This window comes from Mizuhopecten yessoensis, unplaced genomic scaffold, assembly GCF_002113885.1.
Source record: "Mizuhopecten yessoensis strain PY_sf001 unplaced genomic scaffold, ASM211388v2 scaffold11009, whole genome shotgun sequence".
In the NCBI taxonomy this organism is placed as follows: Eukaryota; Metazoa; Mollusca; class Bivalvia; order Pectinida; family Pectinidae; genus Mizuhopecten; species Mizuhopecten yessoensis.
This window is the reverse complement of record NW_018408833.1, coordinates 579,979-600,237: the sequence shown is the minus strand read 5'-3', so window position 1 is coordinate 600,237 and position 20,259 is coordinate 579,979. Positions and strand designations below refer to the sequence as shown.

The window sequence follows — 20,259 nt, the reverse complement described above, 5'->3', positions numbered from 1 at the left end:
ACCTCTCATTTCCGAAGCACTAATTCTTTGATGCAGTTTCCGCCCGAAATCCGGGCGGAACAAAATTGGCTTCTGGATTAATACAAAATATCAGGGGGGATTTCAAACGGAACTAAATGATACGGAGTTTGTTTGTATTCCGCTGGTGAAACATTACATGTAATCCATTTTTGTATTAACCGGAAAAATCATGGCAAATGCTGTCTGCTTCGCTTCGAATGAGGAAAAACTCATTATTTATGTCTTTGACATGATTTTTTCTCATATAATCATGGATTTATGGAAAGGAATATTTATTGGACCCTTTTGACCATTTAAATGTATGTAAACACGATATACTCTTTCTTAATCCGAACTTTGAAAATGTGATAGTCAGCATCAGGAAAATCAGCTATGGGCAGTTAGAGGTTACGCGGCGCCTGTCAAAAGTTTTTCGCCGTGTAAAACCTCTAACATTGTTGGAGTACACCCTACAGCAGAATCTCGTATGCACGTTTTTCCAGATGAGCAAATCACATAATTAAAACTATCAGGTATAAAAATATAACCAAAAACGACAAATGACTGTTGTGCAACTTTATTGTAACATTTATTATTACTCGTCACCGTCATCTTCCTCCTCATCCTCGTTGTTGATCTGGAAGTATCGGAGTTCGTAACTCTCCTTTGTATTAGCTACCACTCTCAACCAATCACGAAGGTTGTTTTTCTTCAGATACTTCTTAGTAAGGTATTTCAAGTACCTGTTAAGAAACAAATTCATTTCATATAATATTTGCACATCTGATATTCTTAACATATTGACAAACAAATACAACAAAGTCATGCACAAAATCAGTGAATTTTGGGATAAAATTGGCCCGGGAAATTAAACAAGAAAGTAAATCAAGCAAGATAACTTATACATAATATTATTCAGATGTTAGATTTCAACTAAACCACTCGACTGCAATCTTACAAATTGTGATGCATTTTAATATTGCCACAGTTAACGCACTGGTTCAGAGTGAGAATTTCAGAAAGTTAAAGAGACTTATTGCAGCCTCATCTATAAACTTCACCACAACACTGGTGGTTATGCATTACCTCTTTGAGAAAGCAATGTCAGCATTGAGGATGATCTTATTCTTGTCTCTGTCCAAGTTCACATTGCTTCCAAAGTTGTTGGTCTTTCCTCCAACCTTGATTCTCTCGTGCAGGAACTTCTCCTGAGATTAGAAAAAGGAATCCAGGGGATTAGGGAATGTTACCCTAATCCTAACTAGGGAAGTCAACCCTAGTTAAGGAAGCTGGTCAGTTGTAATATTCACTGCCAGTAAAACATATGAAACATTTTTTTCTGTTTATTTTCAAATTATATCTCATTCATAAAAAATTTCAAGCAGTCATAATATTTTATGTCAACTCTGAAACATTTATTCGTGCAAGTGATGAATAGGGCTTATTGCAGGTTAAACAACGGTGAGACCAACTTGTGTTTGACATCTAGCCCCCAATCAAATGTTCGTTTTCCCTTGGGAGCATGAACAAAGTATAACAGTCTTGAACTGTATGCATTTTGAGACAAGTCTCCAGCAAGAAGAACTGTTTATTGCAAAATAAACTGTCCCAATGCAAATAAAACAAAATTGGTGTAAAAGTGTGCTACATTGTCTTTCAATTCTAAATATATCACTAAAATTTCACAAGTTATTTTCAGCAAACTAGAAGTTGTCTCCCACCAGGGTGCACCTTGGTCTCAGTTTGACTTTGACCTTGGGCATTCAGACCTAATAGTTGTGAGTCGTCTTGCCATCTTGCATGCATCCCTAAAATTTCATGAAGTGGTCTTGGCCCAGGATGGACAGACAGAGTGACAACTCCATGTTTCTCCGAAATGTTTAAGCATTCATAAAAATTCCAATAGCTTGTTCTAGTGGCTTAATTAACTGCCGATTAAAGCAGTTCATCCCCCACCCATTAAAAGGTTTATTTCTATGGACTTTTTCATACTATATTCAAAATAACTGATTTCTTGTTTTAGTGAATCCTTACAAAGCTTGCAACATCCATGATGCCATCTTCCACAGGTACTGTGCAGTCGATGTTGTACTTGAGACTGGTCTTCTTCTTCTTGCCCTTGCCTCCGGCGGGCTTTCCAGCTCTCTTCACTGCCTGCAAACAATGAAATGTTAGATTTTACACAAATTTAAAATCAGTGACCTACAGAGGGATAAATGTTAGTCCAAAGAACAGTCTTTTACCATGTCATTTTATCACATGTTATCAAATTTGATAATCCTGGCCTTTGTCCTCGGCATACTGACCAAATATTATTACCCTAGCCGTTATGGCTTTTCAGAGGAAGTTGTTAAAGGTTATAACACATTTGTCCCCATCTTCATGCAGATTAGTGTCATTCTTCGAGGAAAATGTACAGCCCTTTTTTCCACCTATCTCTAGTGAAATCATTTTTACACTTGTCCTCTCGGTAAATTTTCTGAAGTGTTTTGAATTTTGTTTTGCTTGGAAGCCTTCAAAGTGGGCAAGATCATTCATTATAAATACAGATGTTTCTTCATCAAAGCAACCACCTGGCCAAAATTAATATCCCCCAGGCCTCTTGTAATTGTATATTTTACAAAGTTAACATGTTTTAATTTGCCTATACAATAACCTTGAAAGTCAGCCAAAGTAATTGATTGTAACCACATGTACGAGCCTAGTCTGTCAATACACCTAAAATATAATCCATAATACTCGATTATATAATAGGTGTATTGACAAGACGCGGCTAGTATCTGTGTTTTAACAAATGATAACTCTCTATGAAAGTAGTTGGTACAAATCTTTTGGAAAATGGAAGTACATTTACAATTTCTGGCTGTACCAATCTGCATACTAATTTGAGCATATCATAACAGTAGAAAACTAGGCCTCATCCCTTTGAAATTAGTTTTAATAAACATGATCCATCTGTGATTTTGAAAGCCCTTTGGTCATACAAACTGTACGACCCCAAACTGTAGGATATATGTCCACTCGACATTATAACATAAACGACCATATTGTTCCGTACCCATATCAAGATAGACCTTTATAAAACAGTTTCAATGACGGTTATTTGTTTCAAGTAAGCTAAAAATGATTGCAGTCTTTCTTCATTCCTTATATTTAGTGTTTCTTGAACAAGGTTTGGCCCATGTCAGCATGTGCAGACTTTTTTTGGGGGGGGGGGGGGGGGGGGCATTGCCAGACCCCTGTCATCTTTCTTTAAATGGGAGATTTTGGAAATAAAAATAACCATTTCCTGGCTTAAAGCAAAATTGACTTATTTGAATAAGATACGTTGATCTGTCAACAATATTACATTACAGTAATGCATCGTGATTGTCACACGACCTACAGACCCACGTGTTCGAAATCTCACGTGGAATTCGCATCAGGAAATGTTGACCGCCAAGAATATAACACTCAGAGGATGGTTACGTTTCATTTATTACGAAAACAAGTTATCTCATAGTTATTTTGAAGTTGATATAACAGCGTTTGATTATGTTGAAATGCCCTTAAAATAGGATATTGTGGAGACGATTTCCGTACCTGCGGCATTATGGCGGATCTGTGGGGAAAAGGAAGTTCACAACGAGACTACAAATATTTTTTACTTCTTTCAAATTTTTCCAAAAGCATTGACCAGGTGAAATGAATAATGATTTTGGGTTATCCTAAATAATAATTAACGTTTAAAAAAATCATTTCGCAAAATATGTTCTTAAATCGTGTCCTCGAGAGTATGCACTAGTAAATTAACCAGATACGGTTTCGAGTAAATCCGTATTTATGGAGGGGTTTCCCTTTGCTCCATACATGTAATATTACACCAGAAATATTAAAAATCTTTAACTATAATAAATTTAAGATTTTCTCGTTTAAATATAAAAATCGACATTTAAAATTGAATTATTTTGTTTATATTTTCATATCTATATCCGGAAATAAAAACCGTACCCTAAAGTGGTATGAATATTATTTTATCATCAAATTATAACCGGAAGTAGGTTTTGTCAGCTCGCCGGATCGATCGAAAACGCCTGCAACAGGGCTCATTACTCAGATAGACAAGGGGTAAGGCAAGCCTAATATATCTTAAATGTATTTTCTCTAAAAAGAATTATCGCATATCTGACAAAAAGTCAAACTATGAGCTGAGCGTTCAGAGTTCGTGTTAAAATATGCACCCACTTGATGGATAATAAAAACCATGGTGGGCGGTTCCTGAATCGTGAAGTAGCCCGAATATGTAGCACTAAATATATGTAACCCAAGGTTATATATACTGTAAATATTATATAAATAGGTAATCCGTCATCCATTTAGATACACTAAAAACAAACGAAATAGAATGAGGTTATTCATGGTGATACACATCCATGTCTACTGTAAACTCATTATTCAATGCTAATATTTTGCAGTTTTTGTGCCCATGGAAGAGTAACATTCACACTATTTGACAGGAGTATGTCAATATGATTGGTGGGTTGTTTATCTACAACCACAAGGGAGAGGTCCTCATTTCCCGCGTGTATAGGGATGACATTGGGTAAGGCAGCAAACAGTTGCATTCTACAGAAACATTGATTGGACCTACATCCACAAAATTCTGTTATTTTGTAGTAAATATGGAAAAGTTTGAATTAAAATTATCATTTTACACTGTTTGACGTAAAATTTGCATTCTTTTAAGATGTAGAAAGAGATATCTGTGTAAATGGCCTGGATTGGATCGATTGTTGGCGACCAGATAGCTCAATTGGTTAAGCGTCCGTCTAGAGTACGGAAGGTCTCGGGTTCGAACTCCAGTCTGGCCGTGCATTTTCCCCCTCCTGGTACACATGTATGAAGACAAAAAAGTAAATCATTGAAACAGAAATATGACCAAGAAATCAACATTCAAATATAATACATTGTTCAGACAATATTTTTCAGTACATGGTTATAAATATGGCATATATTGGAGAAGATAGCATTACAGCCTAGGTAAAATATTGGGGAATATTCTTTATTGTCCGCAGTTGCTACGGTAAAAAAGCTATAGCTGCACTGCCAAATTGCAATGGTCTGAATTTTCAGGGGATTATATTTTGTGTTATTGTGATATTGCAGACGCAATGCAGTTGATGCATTCCGAGTCAATGTCATTCATGCGAGACAACAGGTGAGGTCACCTGTGACTAACATCGCACGAACCAGCTTCTTCCACATCAAGAGATCTAACATCTGGTTGGCAGCAGTCACCAAACAAAATGTCAACGCTGCCATGGTCTTCGAGTTTCTTCTTAAAATGGTGGAGGTCATGCAATCCTACTTTGGAAAAATTTCTGAAGAAAACATCAAGAACAACTTTGTGTTAATCTACGAAATTTTAGATGGTAAGTGAATGACTTTCAGTCATTAGGGCTGTTATTTGACACTGATTCAAGGTTACCATAAATGTGACAAGCTTTTGCTTATCTTGGAGGAAATAATCTAATTCTTTATCTATCCATTCCAACCTCTCTGTAATGCTAAAATTCAGATTACTTAAAAAAAATCTTTTTGAAAAATGTGTACAATGATTTTGTGAAAACAGTAATAAATGGAAAAAATTCATAACATGAAGCTTTTGCTGAATCATAGATGAAATGTTTGGTCTCTGATTGTTATCTTGTTCAAATATGCTGTCATCATCATTTTCCAGAAATTTTGGACTTTGGATATCCACAAAATACAGACACTGGTATCTTGAAGACATTCATTACACAGCAGGGAGTCAAGTCACAAGTAAGTTTCAAGTTCCCAGACTTAAATTTGGAAAGGTAAACAATCAATACAATATTTATTTTCATAATACTCCAGTTAGTTGTTCCAAAATATCTTTTTTGAAAAAAAAGAAATAAAGAATTGTAGTTTGTAACTACATTGTATACGTCTAAATTTAATGTAATTTAAAAAAACCTTTTGATTTCCAATTTTGGGGTATAATTAACATTTTGCAAAGTTTTATGTACTGAAACAGTGATTTGTTTTGCTTAGTTTTACTGCCGAATACAGGCTGTTTCCCAAAATGATCCAAAAACTAAAGAATGTATTCCAAATTTCAATACAAATAATGCTATATTTTCCCAATTTATAAAGGAACCGGCTGTTGTAAAAGAATGTGAAAGTATTAAGGTATAGTGTTGACCAGGGGAGGTAAACCACTTGTATTCCAGTAATGGGAGGGAGGTAAACTTCTTATCCCAGCGATATCATAATAATAACCCCACTTCTTTTAAAATGTCTTAGTCTTTATCACTTTCTTCTGTTTTGCAGAGTAAGGAAGAAACCAGCCAGATAACATCACAGGTGACTGGGCAGATTGGTTGGAGACGTGAGGGTATCAAGTACCGTCGTAATGAACTTTTCCTAGATGTACTGGAATCGGTCAACCTCCTCATGTCACCTCAAGGTTGGTAGTACCTACCAATAAAATACAAACCCACAATCTTGTTCCTGTCCTCTGCTGTGCAAACCTCTTACTTTGGGCTGACAGTATTGAAAACTTAGGCTGTATTGTAAAAACTATAGCAATAATCTAGTTTATGTTGTGATATTTTACAATATACATGTACTAGTATCAAGGACATTAGAAATTGTAAACCTCTGCTTTATATTTCCCAACTGTGGGCTAATATAGATGTACTGTAAATGTGAAATTGTCCAATGCTGCCTAAGAAAGGTAATCTGTTAAATAGTAATCAATATACTACCTTTCTTTGACATTTAACTCCTTTTCAAGATTTCAACACTCAGGAAACATAAAAAATATCAGGTTTGAATTATAACACATTGAAAGGTATACAAGCATATATGGATTAAGTCTAAATTGTGTGATAAATGTAATTAGAATTAATTCAGGGGAGATAATTTTTACACAGTTTCTAGTCACGAGATTTTTACGTGATATTTTGTTGTATTTATGAGTGATTTGTTTCTGTAACTTCCAGGTCAAGTGTTGAGTGCCCATGTGGCTGGGAGGATTGTGATGAAGAGCTATCTTAGTGGAATGCCTGAGTGTAAATTTGGTATCAATGACAAAGTTCTAATGGAAAGTAAGGGGAAAAGCAGCATAGATGAGCCCACACCACGCACTGTTGGGTAGGTCCAACACTCATGTTCATGTGTTAATGGTATTATGAACCAGGATTTAAAAAGTATAAGATACATGTTATCAAAGAGTAAATTTAAGAGACTTGGAGGATCGGAGAAAAATCGCAACAATTTCACTTCACAAATTTATGCTTTCTGACCTTTTACATACATATGGCCAATAATTCCCCAATTGTTAAATTCACCAAAATATATTAAGCAGTCCTACATATAATGATATCAGCATCAACGTATGATAAATCCACAGTCGCCATCCTTGCATACAACATCTCAGTTAGCTCCTTTTCTTTAATACTATAATTCTAACAGTCATTAAACTTCATTTAAGATAGGTTTGTATTAGCACTATTCGGGTGCATCAAGTAAAGGTCATTGTGACCAAATTTTCCACTTAATTGAGATTTGGTCCATATCTTTGGTTACAGTATTACCTTATATTTAGTTTTTAGCTCACCTGGCCCGAAGGGCCATGTGAGCTTATCCCATGGTGCAGCGTCCGTCGTCCGTTGTCCGGCGTCCGTCAACTTTTTCATTTAAAATGCTACTTGTCCTGAATGGCTCAGAGGATTTTGACCAAATTTGGTCCTAGAGCATCTTTGGACAAAGGAGACTCAAGTTTGTATAAACCGAGGGTGTGGCCTCTTTGGGGGCAGAGGGGCGGGGCCAAATAGGGGAAATAGAGGATTTTTTTTCTCCTGCTATACAAGTGAAGGGATTTTAACCAAATGCAGTCTGAAGCATGATTAGGGACAAAAGAATCAATTTTGTATAAACTGAGGTGTGTGGGCCTCCTTCTAAGGGCAGATGGGTGGGGCCCATTAGGGGAAATAGAGGAAAACATCAAATATCCTTCTCCTTTTGTACCGATGAAGGGATTTTGACCAAATTTGGTCTGGAGCATCATTGGCCAAAGGGTTCTCAGTTTTGTATGAACGGAGGGTATGGTCCCCCTGGGGGCAGAGGGACGGGGCCAAATAGGGGAAAATAGGTAAATCTTTAAAAATCTTCTCCTCAACCAATTGAAGGATTTTGACCAAATTTGTCCTAGAGCATCTTTGGACAAAGGAGACTCAAGTTTGTATAAACGGAGGGTGTGGGCCTTCTGGCGGCATAGGAGCGGGGCCCAATAGGGGAAATAGAGGATTTTTTTTCTCCTACTATACAAGTGAAGGGATTTAAACCAAATGCAGTCTGAAGCATGCTTAGGGAGAAAAGAATCAATTTTGTTTAAACTGAGGTGTGTGGATTCCCCTTCTTTGGGGCAGATTAGTGGGGCCCATTAGGGGAAATAGAGGAAAACATTAAAGATCCTTCTCCTTCTGTACCGTTGAAGGGATTTTAACCTAACCAAACTTGTTTTAGAGAATCTTTGGGCAAAGGGAATTGAATATTTATAAATGGAAGATGCAACTTTGTTACTTGTACTCCTTTGATAAACCTGAATGGTACTCAGCAGGTTTTAAATTGAAAAATAATAAATACCAGGAGAGCTATTAAGGCCCCCTGGGCCTCTTGTATGTAAGAGCATTAGCAGGGGCACACATACTGGTATGTTGTACAAACATTTACTAGCTGTGTAGACATTTGGTGTTTTTTTGTTTACCAGTGGTACGACATCTACAGGGAAGAGTTCTATTGCCATAGATGACTGTCAATTCCACCAGTGTGTAAAGTTGAGCAAGTTTGAGACCGAACACAGCATCAGCTTCATTCCACCAGATGGAGAATTTGAACTGATGAGGTATCTGCAATCATTACTGTGTCAGCATGCTGATATACATAATTTCGTTCGGAAATCAGGCTTTTGAAAAAGAAACCGATTGGTTGCATGGATAATCGTGTGATGATTGATTATGGTTAATGAAATAGCATTTAACAGGGCAAGAGAAACAGCTACTGTAAGAAGTTGAGTCCGACTCACATCCTACAGAATACTGGCTTTATGGATACATTTGTGCTGCAACAAAATATCTATATACATGTAGTAACAATATCAGAAAAGTTCATAATTCATGCCTTGTAGCAAGGCGCAAAATCTTTGCTCTGACAAGGTTTCTTGCATGCTATGTATATGACTTGAATAGATAGAAGTACTTATTGTGACTTTGTATGTTTAGGTACCGGACAACCAAGGATATCAGCCTTCCCTTCCGCGTCATTCCATTAGTCAGAGAGGTTGGACGACAAAAGATGGAGGTCAAAGTTGTCGTCAAATCTAACTTCAAACCCTCACTCCTTGCCCAGAAGATTGAGGTTAGTGTTAGGACTTCTTCCCCTTTCCGACCATTACCTTCATGTCAAATGTCTAGTCAATCTAACCTTTCTGTCATGCATCAGAATTTCAAGAGCTCCAAGCAATACATCATTTTACTTGCCATCTTGTCCCGGAAAACAAACAAATCTAAGACATTTGACTAATACTAACTTGTAACATATGAGCTCTACATGCCTACTGCCCACTGGTTTGTGTGGGTTTACCCAGCCTATATCTAGTACCAGTGAAAAAGAAGAATTTTGTTCACAACCACTTGATATTTTGAAAATGCATTTTAAGCAAATCCAATGTTATCTGTTAATGAGTGCTAGATTATATTACTTGCACTGTCTGATGTTGTTACAGGTACGCATTCCAACTCCCCTTAACACCAGTGGTGTCCAGGTGATCTGTATGAAGGGCCGGGCTAAATACAAGGCAAGCGAGAATGCCATCGTGTGGAAGTAAGTCTCTCAACTCTTTCGTTATCAATATAACTCTTTTAATATAGGATTGTAATTGAAGGCTCAGTTCCTTTAGTTTAGCCAGTATTAAGAACTCTTTCAAAGATACTGCATGATGTAAATAAAGGTATGTTCAAAAGAAATTTGGCTTTTAAGGGTGGTTCCAGATATTTATGTTTTAAGTCGTTAAGGGTTATTCTAAAAGTTCTGCCAGTTTTAATTTGAGCATTTTAATTTCAATTTAAACAATCTGTCATGTTGGTTAGTTTTGTGTGATGATAAGTAGTATTATTCCAGCTTGTACCAGCCAAGATTATTTACATGCTGTAATGCTTTATAGAATCAAGAGGATGGGTGGTATGAAAGAGTGCCAGCTTAGTGCAGAGATTGAATTACTAACCACTAGTGACAAAAAGAAATGGACCAGGCCGCCAATCTCGATGAACTTTGAGGTAAATATCTTATTATGATGTTACCATGAATATTACTCCCAGTGCAACTGTAACAGTAATTCTATTTGTAGAGCAATATTGCTTCAAGTCTTAATTTAAAAGAAATTTAAAGAATTAAAGATTACCTGTTACCAACATTAAAAGTATTAAGTGAAACATTCTGTGGACTAACATGAATTGAAGATTTAACTTTGTTAAAGTTATTAAAGCTTCTATGGACCAACATGTCCTGGCAAATCTTACTTTGTGTTAATATGAACAGATTTTAACTATTAAAATGTGACAGAACATTACCCAATACAAGTTCCAGGATTATTTCTGAACATTACATAATGTTTTGAGATATGATTGACTAATACTTAGTGAAACAATATCTTCTATGAAAGAACATTGAACCACCATTTTGTCAAGAAGTATCAATGTTTGATTCTGAAAAATATGTTTTTGTTCCCAATGTGATGTCTAACAGAAAAAATGTTGTTAGGGTTTTCTTATTTTTAAGCCCTACTTATTTCATTTTAGAGAAATACGAGAAATTTGCTCCTGGGTGTCTAACATAATCATATAATCACTAATTTCACTAAAATGAATAATGATTTGCTACACTTGGTTGATAAAACATTTCATATTTATACCCATTCCCATTGAAGCAAGGGGGTATATAGTATTTAATGCTATTTCAATGTTTCTGTGCACATGTTTGTAATAAAAAAAATGAATACAAGATATTCAATGAACCCCACAAGAGATTTAGCTTGCTTAGATTTTTATGGTCAGGGTGAAAAGGTCAAAGGTCTCACTTGATAGTTTGTGGCCGTATATTTCTGTGAGCGCCCTCTCACTTGACAGTTTGTGGCAGTATATTTCTGTGAGCGCCCTTCACTTGACATTTTGTGGCAGTATATTTCTGTGAGCGCCCTTCACTTGACATTTTGTGGCAGTATATTTCTGTAAGCGACCTCTCACTTGACAGTTTGTGGCAGTATATTTCTGTGAGCACCCTCTCACTTGACATTTTGTGGCAGTATATTTCTGTGAGCACCCTCTCACTTGACATTTTTTGTTACAGGTACCTTTTGCACCATCTGGATTCAAGGTGAGGTATCTGAAGGTGTTTGAACCCAAACTAAACTACAGTGATCACGATGTCATCAAGTGGGTGAGGTACATTGGCAGAAGTGGACTGTATGAAACAAGATGCTGATCATAACCAACATTTAGGAAGGAATAAAACATCTCAAGAGGATGAGGAGTCACCATTAAAATTTTGTCATTCAGAAAATGTAAACATTACACCATTGTAATTTCTGCATGTGAACTTGACAAAGTTTCTCCCATTGTACCCTCAGATTAGTGAAAGCAGATTCAATTGTGTTTTAATGGTTAGTTGATTTTGTATAAAATAGCAAACAGAAGTCATCTTGTGCAATCTATATGTAAACTGAAAGTAGAACAAATGAGATTTTTGTGCAAGATTGTGTTGGTATTGTATATCACTTACATAGTGTAAATAGAATGAAATATCAGAGATAGGATAGTCACCAGCTTAATGTATTTCAATGTTGTGTATGATAGGACAGTTGTTAGAATACTCTGAAAAACGTTGTAGCTTAATATATAGGGGAAGTGTATCACAGTTTATGTATCAAAATAACCAAGAGACGGACATGAAAGCGAAGGCATATACAGATACATGATTTAGATGAAGGGTATCGCTAAAACTATGGAAGTATGATTGATAATTATATCAAAAAAGTTATTAAATCATTCTAGTCTCGTAATTGTTTTTATTAATATTATAATGAATGTATCGGGTACCATCATCCATTATGTATATCCCTGTTCACACCATTTAGCTTGCAAACAACATTTCCCCCTTCCCATTACAAAAGGAATGGAAGTTAGTAAATACATGTAGTCTGTTGAAGAGAAGGATTTTGTATGTGCTATATCTGCAAAGTGCTACTTTATACAAACTTTTAGAAGTCCAATTTGTTCAAGAATAAAATGATTCAAATCATGTTGCATGTACGTGGTTATACTGTATTGGAAAAGGCATTTGGCTAAATATGATCTCTGTGTTGATAGAAGTCCATTGTCACCTGGTTGTAATTCAATGTCCATTTACAGCAGGTTCTATCCCATTTTCACTTGGTCCAAAACTTGATTGTAATTCTGTTCATTTTCACATTTCATATTTATAACAGTAATGCCATGAAGAGGTATGTAACCTTGGAATATATTATCAGATACAGAATTTAACAGGGATTCCATTGAAAGATTTCATTACTTATAAGGGATTTAAAGTGTATGAATGCAATCTGTCAATTGAAACATGCAGTATAGTTAAGCTATGAACTGTGATTTGATGATCAGACATCACCGAGTACTGTCACTAAGCAGTGAAGTTTTTAACACTAGATGTATTGGTTGTGTAATATTTATGCATACAGTGTAGAGAAATGGAATTGAAAAGAAAATAATATATCAAAACATGATGATTTTTGTTGGGCGTTACCATTCAAACTTATCCTGGTATGATTGAAGGAATAAAAAAAGAGAATTTATTAAACAGTGTAATTGCTGGTCATTGATGGTTTAAATCATTCTCTCAAAACCATTTATAATTTTGGTATTTTATAGAAGGAAAGGGATTTAGTATAAAGTGGTAGTGTAGAAACATTTAAAATTGGTTTCCCTGTCATTTGAAGTATCATTGTAATGGTATATATATATATATATATGAATGTCATGTGACGTCATAGTTATCCTTGGCAAGGTCTGTACATTTATACATGAATAATCTCCTATAATGTCTGAATAAATATGTTCCATGTCCCCATCCTATTTCTGTGTTGTTTATGCTTTCTGAAAAACATTTTGGGGACCATATAGTCGCAGCTTTGTCCATATGTCTGTTTGTCAGTCCTTGCCATCACTTCTGATCATCTGAAGATGTAAAATGGAAAGACGGTATATCGTACATCACTTCTGGGTCTGAACACCAAAGGTCAAGGTTACATCACAGGGTTACATACAGGTCAAATTCGTTGTCTGGGCCATTTTGACTGAAGATTAAGCTCAACGAAATTTGAGGAGTATATAGGATGGCAAGGTGAAGTGTTGCAAACCTCGATTTGGTCTGTATAGTCGTGGTCACATTGAGGTCAAAATTTGAATTCATTGTCATTAGGTCATAATTTTTGACTTTCTGAAGATAGCTTATTGAGATTTAAGGAATGTGTTAATTGATGGCAAGGTGGTGTATCGCAAACCACAATTGGGTCCTTACTCCCAAGGTCAAAATCCCATTGGGGACAAAGGTCAAATTCCTTTTCGGGGTCATAACTTCTGAATAGCTGAAGATAGCTCAGTGAGATATTAGGGCTACAAGTAGGATGACAAGGGTGTGTGTCACAAACCACAATTGGATCTGTATAATAATAATAATAAAAATAATATACAGCGTTTATATAGTACCCTATATAATTTGTAAAATTACTGTAAGGCGCTTTACAACATGTGGATAATGGTAATGGTTATAATTGTGAAAACAAACAACAAAGGCTTGCAATCACTTTCATACATTTAACAAGCAATGTGCACATAATTTAACAAATTAAAAAGGGTGGTATTTACATGACGTCTTTGCAAAGATTCTAAAATGCAGACGGGAAGAGGTGAGTTTTAAGGTCCCTCTTGAACTTGGCCAGTGTATTTGACTTCCTAATAGCAGATGGTAAGCTGTATACCCAAGGTCATAATCATGTTGAGTTCAAGGATCAAGTACATTGTTTTGGCTATGACTTCTGACTTGCTGAATTTTAGGGATATATGTACCAAAAGGGGTGATGTGTCACATACCACTTTGGTTGTTTGTTTGCTCAAGGTCCAGCCACATAGATGTAACACTATTTCAGTCTTGGTGACCTTTCCTTACAGAGAGATCATAATCCTCCAGTTGTACTAAAGTGACCACATGCCACATACATATTTCTATGTTCTATTTCCTTATATATATTACCTTTACCTTCTGTCAAATGTGTTAAAAACTGTTAGCTTTCTTCTGAATAACGTAGAGGCCTGTGATGGTGATATTCGTCCTTAATACCTAAGATACCTACCGTTAGTGTAATGATATTGAGACGTTAGCTTGGGATGAAGGGCCACTGTGTGATTTGGTTTAAATAAATGACCTTGAACTACTTCCAAGGTCACAGGGGTCACTCATAAAATCATTCAAACAAAGGAGGTCTTAGGTCAGTGGGATGAAAATCTGAAATGCTAGAAAATTCCCCGAATAATTGATGTTAACCTTCTTTAAAGGACAAAAGGGTCAAATAATTAAAAACATGGCTTTATGTCAAGGCTCACCTGAAAACAGTATCAGATTACTGGGTCCTACTGTATTTCATAAACAAACAACTGTGGTCCAACCGGTTTAACTGTTTGGATTGCGATAAATAACTTCTTCTGAATAACCATTGAGTGGTCAGACAGGGTTAAATATATTTGGCCTATAGCGTCAAGACTTGAGTCAGCTTCCAGGTTTGCAGTCAAAGCTATCTTGTCGTGTTTGCTTCACTACAGTTGGGTGAAACAGCTAGGTCCTTTGAATCTTTTGCTTACCACTGTTTTAGCTTATTGGGCAACAAATATTGACAATATTCTGTATTTTTTTTTAAACATCCGACGTTAAATAAAGATTATTTTATAAATGGTGTACAATTAGTCTTGGACAACATTATAAGAGAACATTCACTGCATGACAAACATTTCTAAAAGAAGCATGTTTACATAGCAAAACATTAACTGGGCAAAAAAACGTTTCTGTCGTGGTTTTTTTACTGACCACCAACATTTTTTTAGGAAATAAATAAATGAAGGTAGCAGAGTACAGTAGCGTACGGTGGCCATGGGTGATATTTTTATACAATGAATAACCCCTGTAATATAACATGTATCAAAATTTAAAAAAAAAATCAGCACTAAAATTGGCATATACATGATGAAGTGGACTATGTGGGCTTCATAATTTAAAAAAAAGAAAAGTCGAATTTGGTTTGAGACTACAATTTTGGGCATTTACGAATCTGTGTCTACACAACAAAAGCTAGCTTTTCAGGTAGTCTATTTTTGTACTCAGCACATGTGTAAATATTGTGAAAAATCCACCGGAATGACCTATGCTAAAACGTGAGTATTTCTGTTACCGAGTAGGCGATATTTAATTTCAGACAGGTTTTAAGAAAAACAATTCTACTTGCGGGGGTCAAATTCTGGGTTAAAAATCATGATTTTTTGCATATTTTGGTGTTTTTTGATATGGTAACCATGGTTTTCAGAAGTCCCAAATCTGGGGAAATTGCTTTTTGAAAAAAAAAATGTTCTTCTAAAAAATACCTATTAAACATGTAGTTTATAAATATATATATATATGTAGGTGTGTTGTGCAGGATGAATCCGCTATCCATGTTTATCCGAGAGATGCCCTTTATTTTTAGGGTCAAGCCATTTCTACTGTACTCTGCCACCGAAATAAGATTCCGGATTTATGGCAACGCTATCCATTTTTGATATTAGTAGCTCACACTTCCGGTTGTAAGAGACGCTATGTTTGATGTCGAAACGAATATGGCCGATACCGAGGGTTTCAATCTCATTAAGTTGAATCAGCTTTTCCTCGGCTGCATGCAAGAGGACAATATTATAGATTTAGATTCCTATGTAAATGCATACGAAGAATTGAGCAAGTAAGAAACCGCGTCATATTTAGTTTAGCATGTAACATCACACGGAATAGTACCGTGCATATCACAGGAGTCCGAGCATAGAAACTGTTTCTGTTAACATGGAACACTGGGGCACGGTTTAATTTATCAATTTATATCTGAGGTCTCCTTGTTTGCATGGAGCACGGGTTCTCGCATTTATGAAACTACCTTAAGTAATTGCGATGTGATTGGTGTCGTGTTTAAAACGCTAAAACTCTTCTTTCCATGGTGATACTGTAGAGAAAGAATACCATTTGACATTTCACCACTAAAACTGCAGACAGATTACAATATACAATGTACTGTTATGATATTATCTAGGAAGAAATTAACCCAAATTAATGATCAAGCGAATTAGAGTACTATTTACAGTGTGTCTGTGTTTAAATACCATTACATTTAAAAGCTTCCTAATTAACGGTGGTTAATTACTGGTTATTAATAGGGACTTGTTTTATCAATAAATATATCAAAACTATTACCTTTATCGTCAAGTAAATGTAGAAAAAGGTCAAATAATATTGGTTGTTTGAATGAGTGACATATCATTTCCCAGGTTAAGTTATGTAGCATTATTCTTAATACTGCTGTTGATTGAATATCAAGGTTTTAAACATCCTTGATAGTCCAAGGGTTACTTACACTCTCCGAACCCAGGAATATGTCATAGCAAAATAAAAGACAGTAAGACTCAGTGCCCGCCATCTTGATCTTGTGGATGAGACAAGAGGAATTAGATGTACATCAAAATAATCTCAGGGTCACGTAACAGTAAATTTTACTGACTTTGAAGTTTGATATCGCTTCCCTGTAATCTTCAAAGGACAGGTATATATATCAGACTAACAATTGGTCAGGTTTCTTTACCTGAGACCAGTCAAATAGCTAGCCATGTGCCTTCAATTTTGCTATGACATATTCCAGGGGTGCAAGGAGCAAAAGTGAGTGTAACTAACCCCTTGAGTAATGGGGATGGGTTTTAAACAAGCCTTGATAAAGCTTGGTTCACCTTAGCCAGTAGACTTGTGAAACATTTTACTGACATACTTTTAAAATCAATACTGTATTAACAATAACTATGGTAACAAAATGTTCTCTGATTTTCCCCACAGATTGTTTGGTCTCCTTGGCAGTATATTTGGCTTTGTTGTCTCTGATGTTGTGGAAAAGATAGGCATACTGAGAGATTATAGAAAATCTCCAGATGGAGAGCATTATATATCTGTTCAAAGTATGATTAAATATGAAGTTCAGCAAAATATAACAGATAACAAGAAAAAGGAATCAGGGTCCAGGACATTGCTGCGACTTCATCGTGCCATGGAATTCACAGCTCAGCTTATGAAAGATGTGAGGAATGCAGAAGATGGGGGAAAGATGTCGTCCATTACAAGGACGGCATACGATGCTACACTGTCTAAGCATCATCCTTGGCTCATACGGAAAGGTGTGCATGTTGCCATGTATACACTGCCATCACGGAAACAGCTGCTGGAGAAGATAATGATGGCCAATGACCAGTCAAAGGTCGAAGATCTAATGGAGGCAGCAAAGCTTCAGCAACAAATGTATGATGTCATTCAAGATATATACAAGACAGAGAAGCTTCTCAATTTACCATGATTTTTGAAGGAGGATTTTTAGGATTTTTTTTAATTTATTGGTTCAGATATGCTGTCAACATAGTGGTAGTTCACTGCAGTTATGTATGGATAGTTGATCAGATACCTACTCCGTAGAACTCCAAGTGTTATCAGGCCCCAGTATCACAAAAATTGGAACTTTAAGTTCTTTATTCTCAAAACAGATTTAGGTTAATATTTAATCAAATGTCTGAGCAATATTTGGAAATTGTTATACAATAGTCAGTATATACATGGTACATGTGTTATGATGAAATGTATAACAACGAAGAAAAAAATGTTAGAAAAAATAAGTAACAATGGCCACATTGGTCAGAGTTATTTATTTTTCAAACATCTTCAAATACAGCTGTATGTTCCACCATTATATACAAACATAGTTGATTTAATTTATTCTACCATATAGAATGAAATACTTGGTTACTTCTGTGCCTATGAGACAACATTACATAATTCATTCCATTAATTAAAATTTGGCTTTTAGCTTTACCTTGTTTTTAATGCAAGGAAGGCTTTGAGAAGAGCATTGTAAGTGCATAGTTTGTTGCATCCATATGCATTATTGTATAATAAAACAGGTTAATTTATCAATCCAAAATCTTGATGCTTTGCCTAGTGGTAGAATTATCTTCAAAAACTATATGGTGTGAAGTATGTTGACATTAAAGAGGTTTAGAACTGCCTTAGAGTGGAGAATTTTTATGACACTATGTCAGATCGTTTGGGGGAAGGAATATCTCACATTGTGGAGTCACTTATAAATAACACTATGTACACCTGTTAATGTGTTTTACTATACACCATAATTAAAAACTCGGCAAGAAAAATTGTTTTAAAAAAAACACCAATCTTTACTTCTTTAAGTTAATGCTTTTTCAAAAACACATAAATGAGGTTGAAATATTCTGGTCCCAAATGTATTTAATTTCATACATTACATTTGTGCATTTCATGAAAACAGCATTTTTTAAGTGTTTTAAACAAAAGTAACACTAATTTTTATTTCAATTGTAATTTGATAGTTGTAATCAGTTGACAATCTCTGCTGCAAATTTCTGTCTAAACAGATCAAATCATATGTAGTTCAGTACCAGGCCATTAGATCTGACATTTTTCTTGCTCTAGTAAAATAAATTATTAAAAAGATGCAATAGTGTGACAAGTACTACTTAATGTTAAAAGGGAAAGATCAATACTTTTGACACAAATTATGTGATCACTTAAACATTTTATTATACATGTATATATACAGTGAATGTCTTGGTAAGAATGAGGCTGTGATTTCTTTTAGTATAAAATGTAGTGTTTTCCATCTCTTTCTCTTGCAACAAAATTAAAAATGAAACTGTTGGATATTTACAAATACACCAATTACTATTTTAGTACTTGGTTTGAAAAATAATTAATCTTCCTGTATTAGTCTGCTAGTAAATTGGGAGATAGATTTTTATCAAACTGTTTAAATTTACATTTAGCAATCCTATGTATGAATTTATATCTAATTTTTTTTTTTATATAAATTCTGGGAATTTTATATACTTGTGAAATTATTAAACAAATACACCTTGCCAGTGCATCTATTAAGAAAGACGTTGTGTTCATAGAGTGATGCTTACGTAATCTTTATATTACAGTCTTGTATAAGTCATATATTATCATGTTACTGCAGCAATGCTAGGTTCGAAAACAAACTTTAAAGTTGTTAGCTTATAAAGAATACAAGTTTAATTTTACCTTGTTTGTAAAAGCTTTTGTGATATGGTTACATGTACCTGGGGTTACATCAAATCGTTTCAGTATGTAATCTATACATATTATAGGGAAACAAGCTGGCGGATAATTTTCTTAAATTAAGTTGGAACATTCTACTGTGATATATTTATTGAACAAGTTTTGTATGCTGTGGTTTTTTCGTTATTGCTTTGACACCCTAATTTACAATTAATTTACCGGTACACGTTGCACCCTCAAATTTTTGAAAATATTGATTCAATATGAGTATGTCTGTATATAGCATGGTTAACGATCAAGCATAATATATTTGATTAAATGCATGTACTAATTAAATATTAAATTTTAATACATGACATTATATAATAAAATGTATTTTGGTGTCCTTGATTATTATGCACTGTGGCTGTATTGATGTATTAAATGTTATGAAACCCTTGTGCTGTAGTCTTGTGTTTATGTTTGTAAGGCTTTACTGACGCAACTTCCTAGTGGGTATATTACACACTGTTAATCACTTTAAAAATTTCATGATTATTCTTCAAACAATACACGTATGTTAAAAAGGAATTATTTTTTATATGAACAGTATTCAACAGACTTCTCTTTATCATTATCATTGCAAATCATATATAAATAGTGGCACTTACAAATGTAATTTNCAAATGTAATTTTAAAAAAAAACCTAAAGTTTCCCCCCCCCCCCCAAATAAACCCTCAGGTTTACATCTGTATACCTGGTATAGTACATGTACTCAGAGATGTTGAGAT

At 35.1% G+C, this 20,259-nt stretch overlaps 3 protein-coding genes across 3 annotated transcripts; 2 read left to right on the top strand and 1 right to left on the bottom strand.

The window, feature by feature from the left end:
• Positions 1 to 561: 561 nt before the first annotated feature.
• Positions 562 to 3,687, bottom strand: LOC110464537 (60S ribosomal protein L22-like). The gene is made up of 4 exons (XM_021519791.1): positions 3,583 to 3,687; positions 2,035 to 2,154; positions 1,087 to 1,208; positions 562 to 743 (listed from the first exon to the last, which is right to left on the bottom strand). Exons 1-4 carry the CDS (start codon positions 3,589 to 3,591, stop codon positions 596 to 598), a joined length of 399 nt encoding a protein of 132 aa, XP_021375466.1. The 5' UTR covers positions 3,592 to 3,687; the 3' UTR covers positions 562 to 595.
• Positions 3,688 to 4,021: 334 nt separating this feature from the next.
• LOC110464536 (AP-2 complex subunit mu) lies at positions 4,022 to 13,185 on the top strand. Its single transcript, XM_021519790.1, has 11 exons — positions 4,022 to 4,107; positions 4,455 to 4,582; positions 5,146 to 5,411; positions 5,720 to 5,802; positions 6,334 to 6,469; positions 7,008 to 7,158; positions 8,777 to 8,911; positions 9,288 to 9,423; positions 9,791 to 9,888; positions 10,229 to 10,340; positions 11,410 to 13,185. Exons 2-11 carry the CDS (start codon positions 4,509 to 4,511, stop codon positions 11,542 to 11,544), a joined length of 1,326 nt encoding a protein of 441 aa, XP_021375465.1. The 5' UTR covers positions 4,022 to 4,107; positions 4,455 to 4,508; the 3' UTR covers positions 11,545 to 13,185.
• A 2,749-nt stretch (positions 13,186 to 15,934) lies between these two features.
• On the top strand, positions 15,935 to 19,928 carry LOC110464563 (ceramide-1-phosphate transfer protein-like). Its single transcript, XM_021519835.1, has 2 exons — positions 15,935 to 16,093; positions 17,227 to 19,928. The coding sequence occupies exons 1-2, from the start codon at positions 15,954 to 15,956 to the stop codon at positions 17,735 to 17,737; spliced, it is 651 nt and encodes a 216-aa protein (XP_021375510.1). The 5' UTR covers positions 15,935 to 15,953; the 3' UTR covers positions 17,738 to 19,928.
• The last annotated feature ends 331 nt before the right edge of the window (positions 19,929 to 20,259 follow it).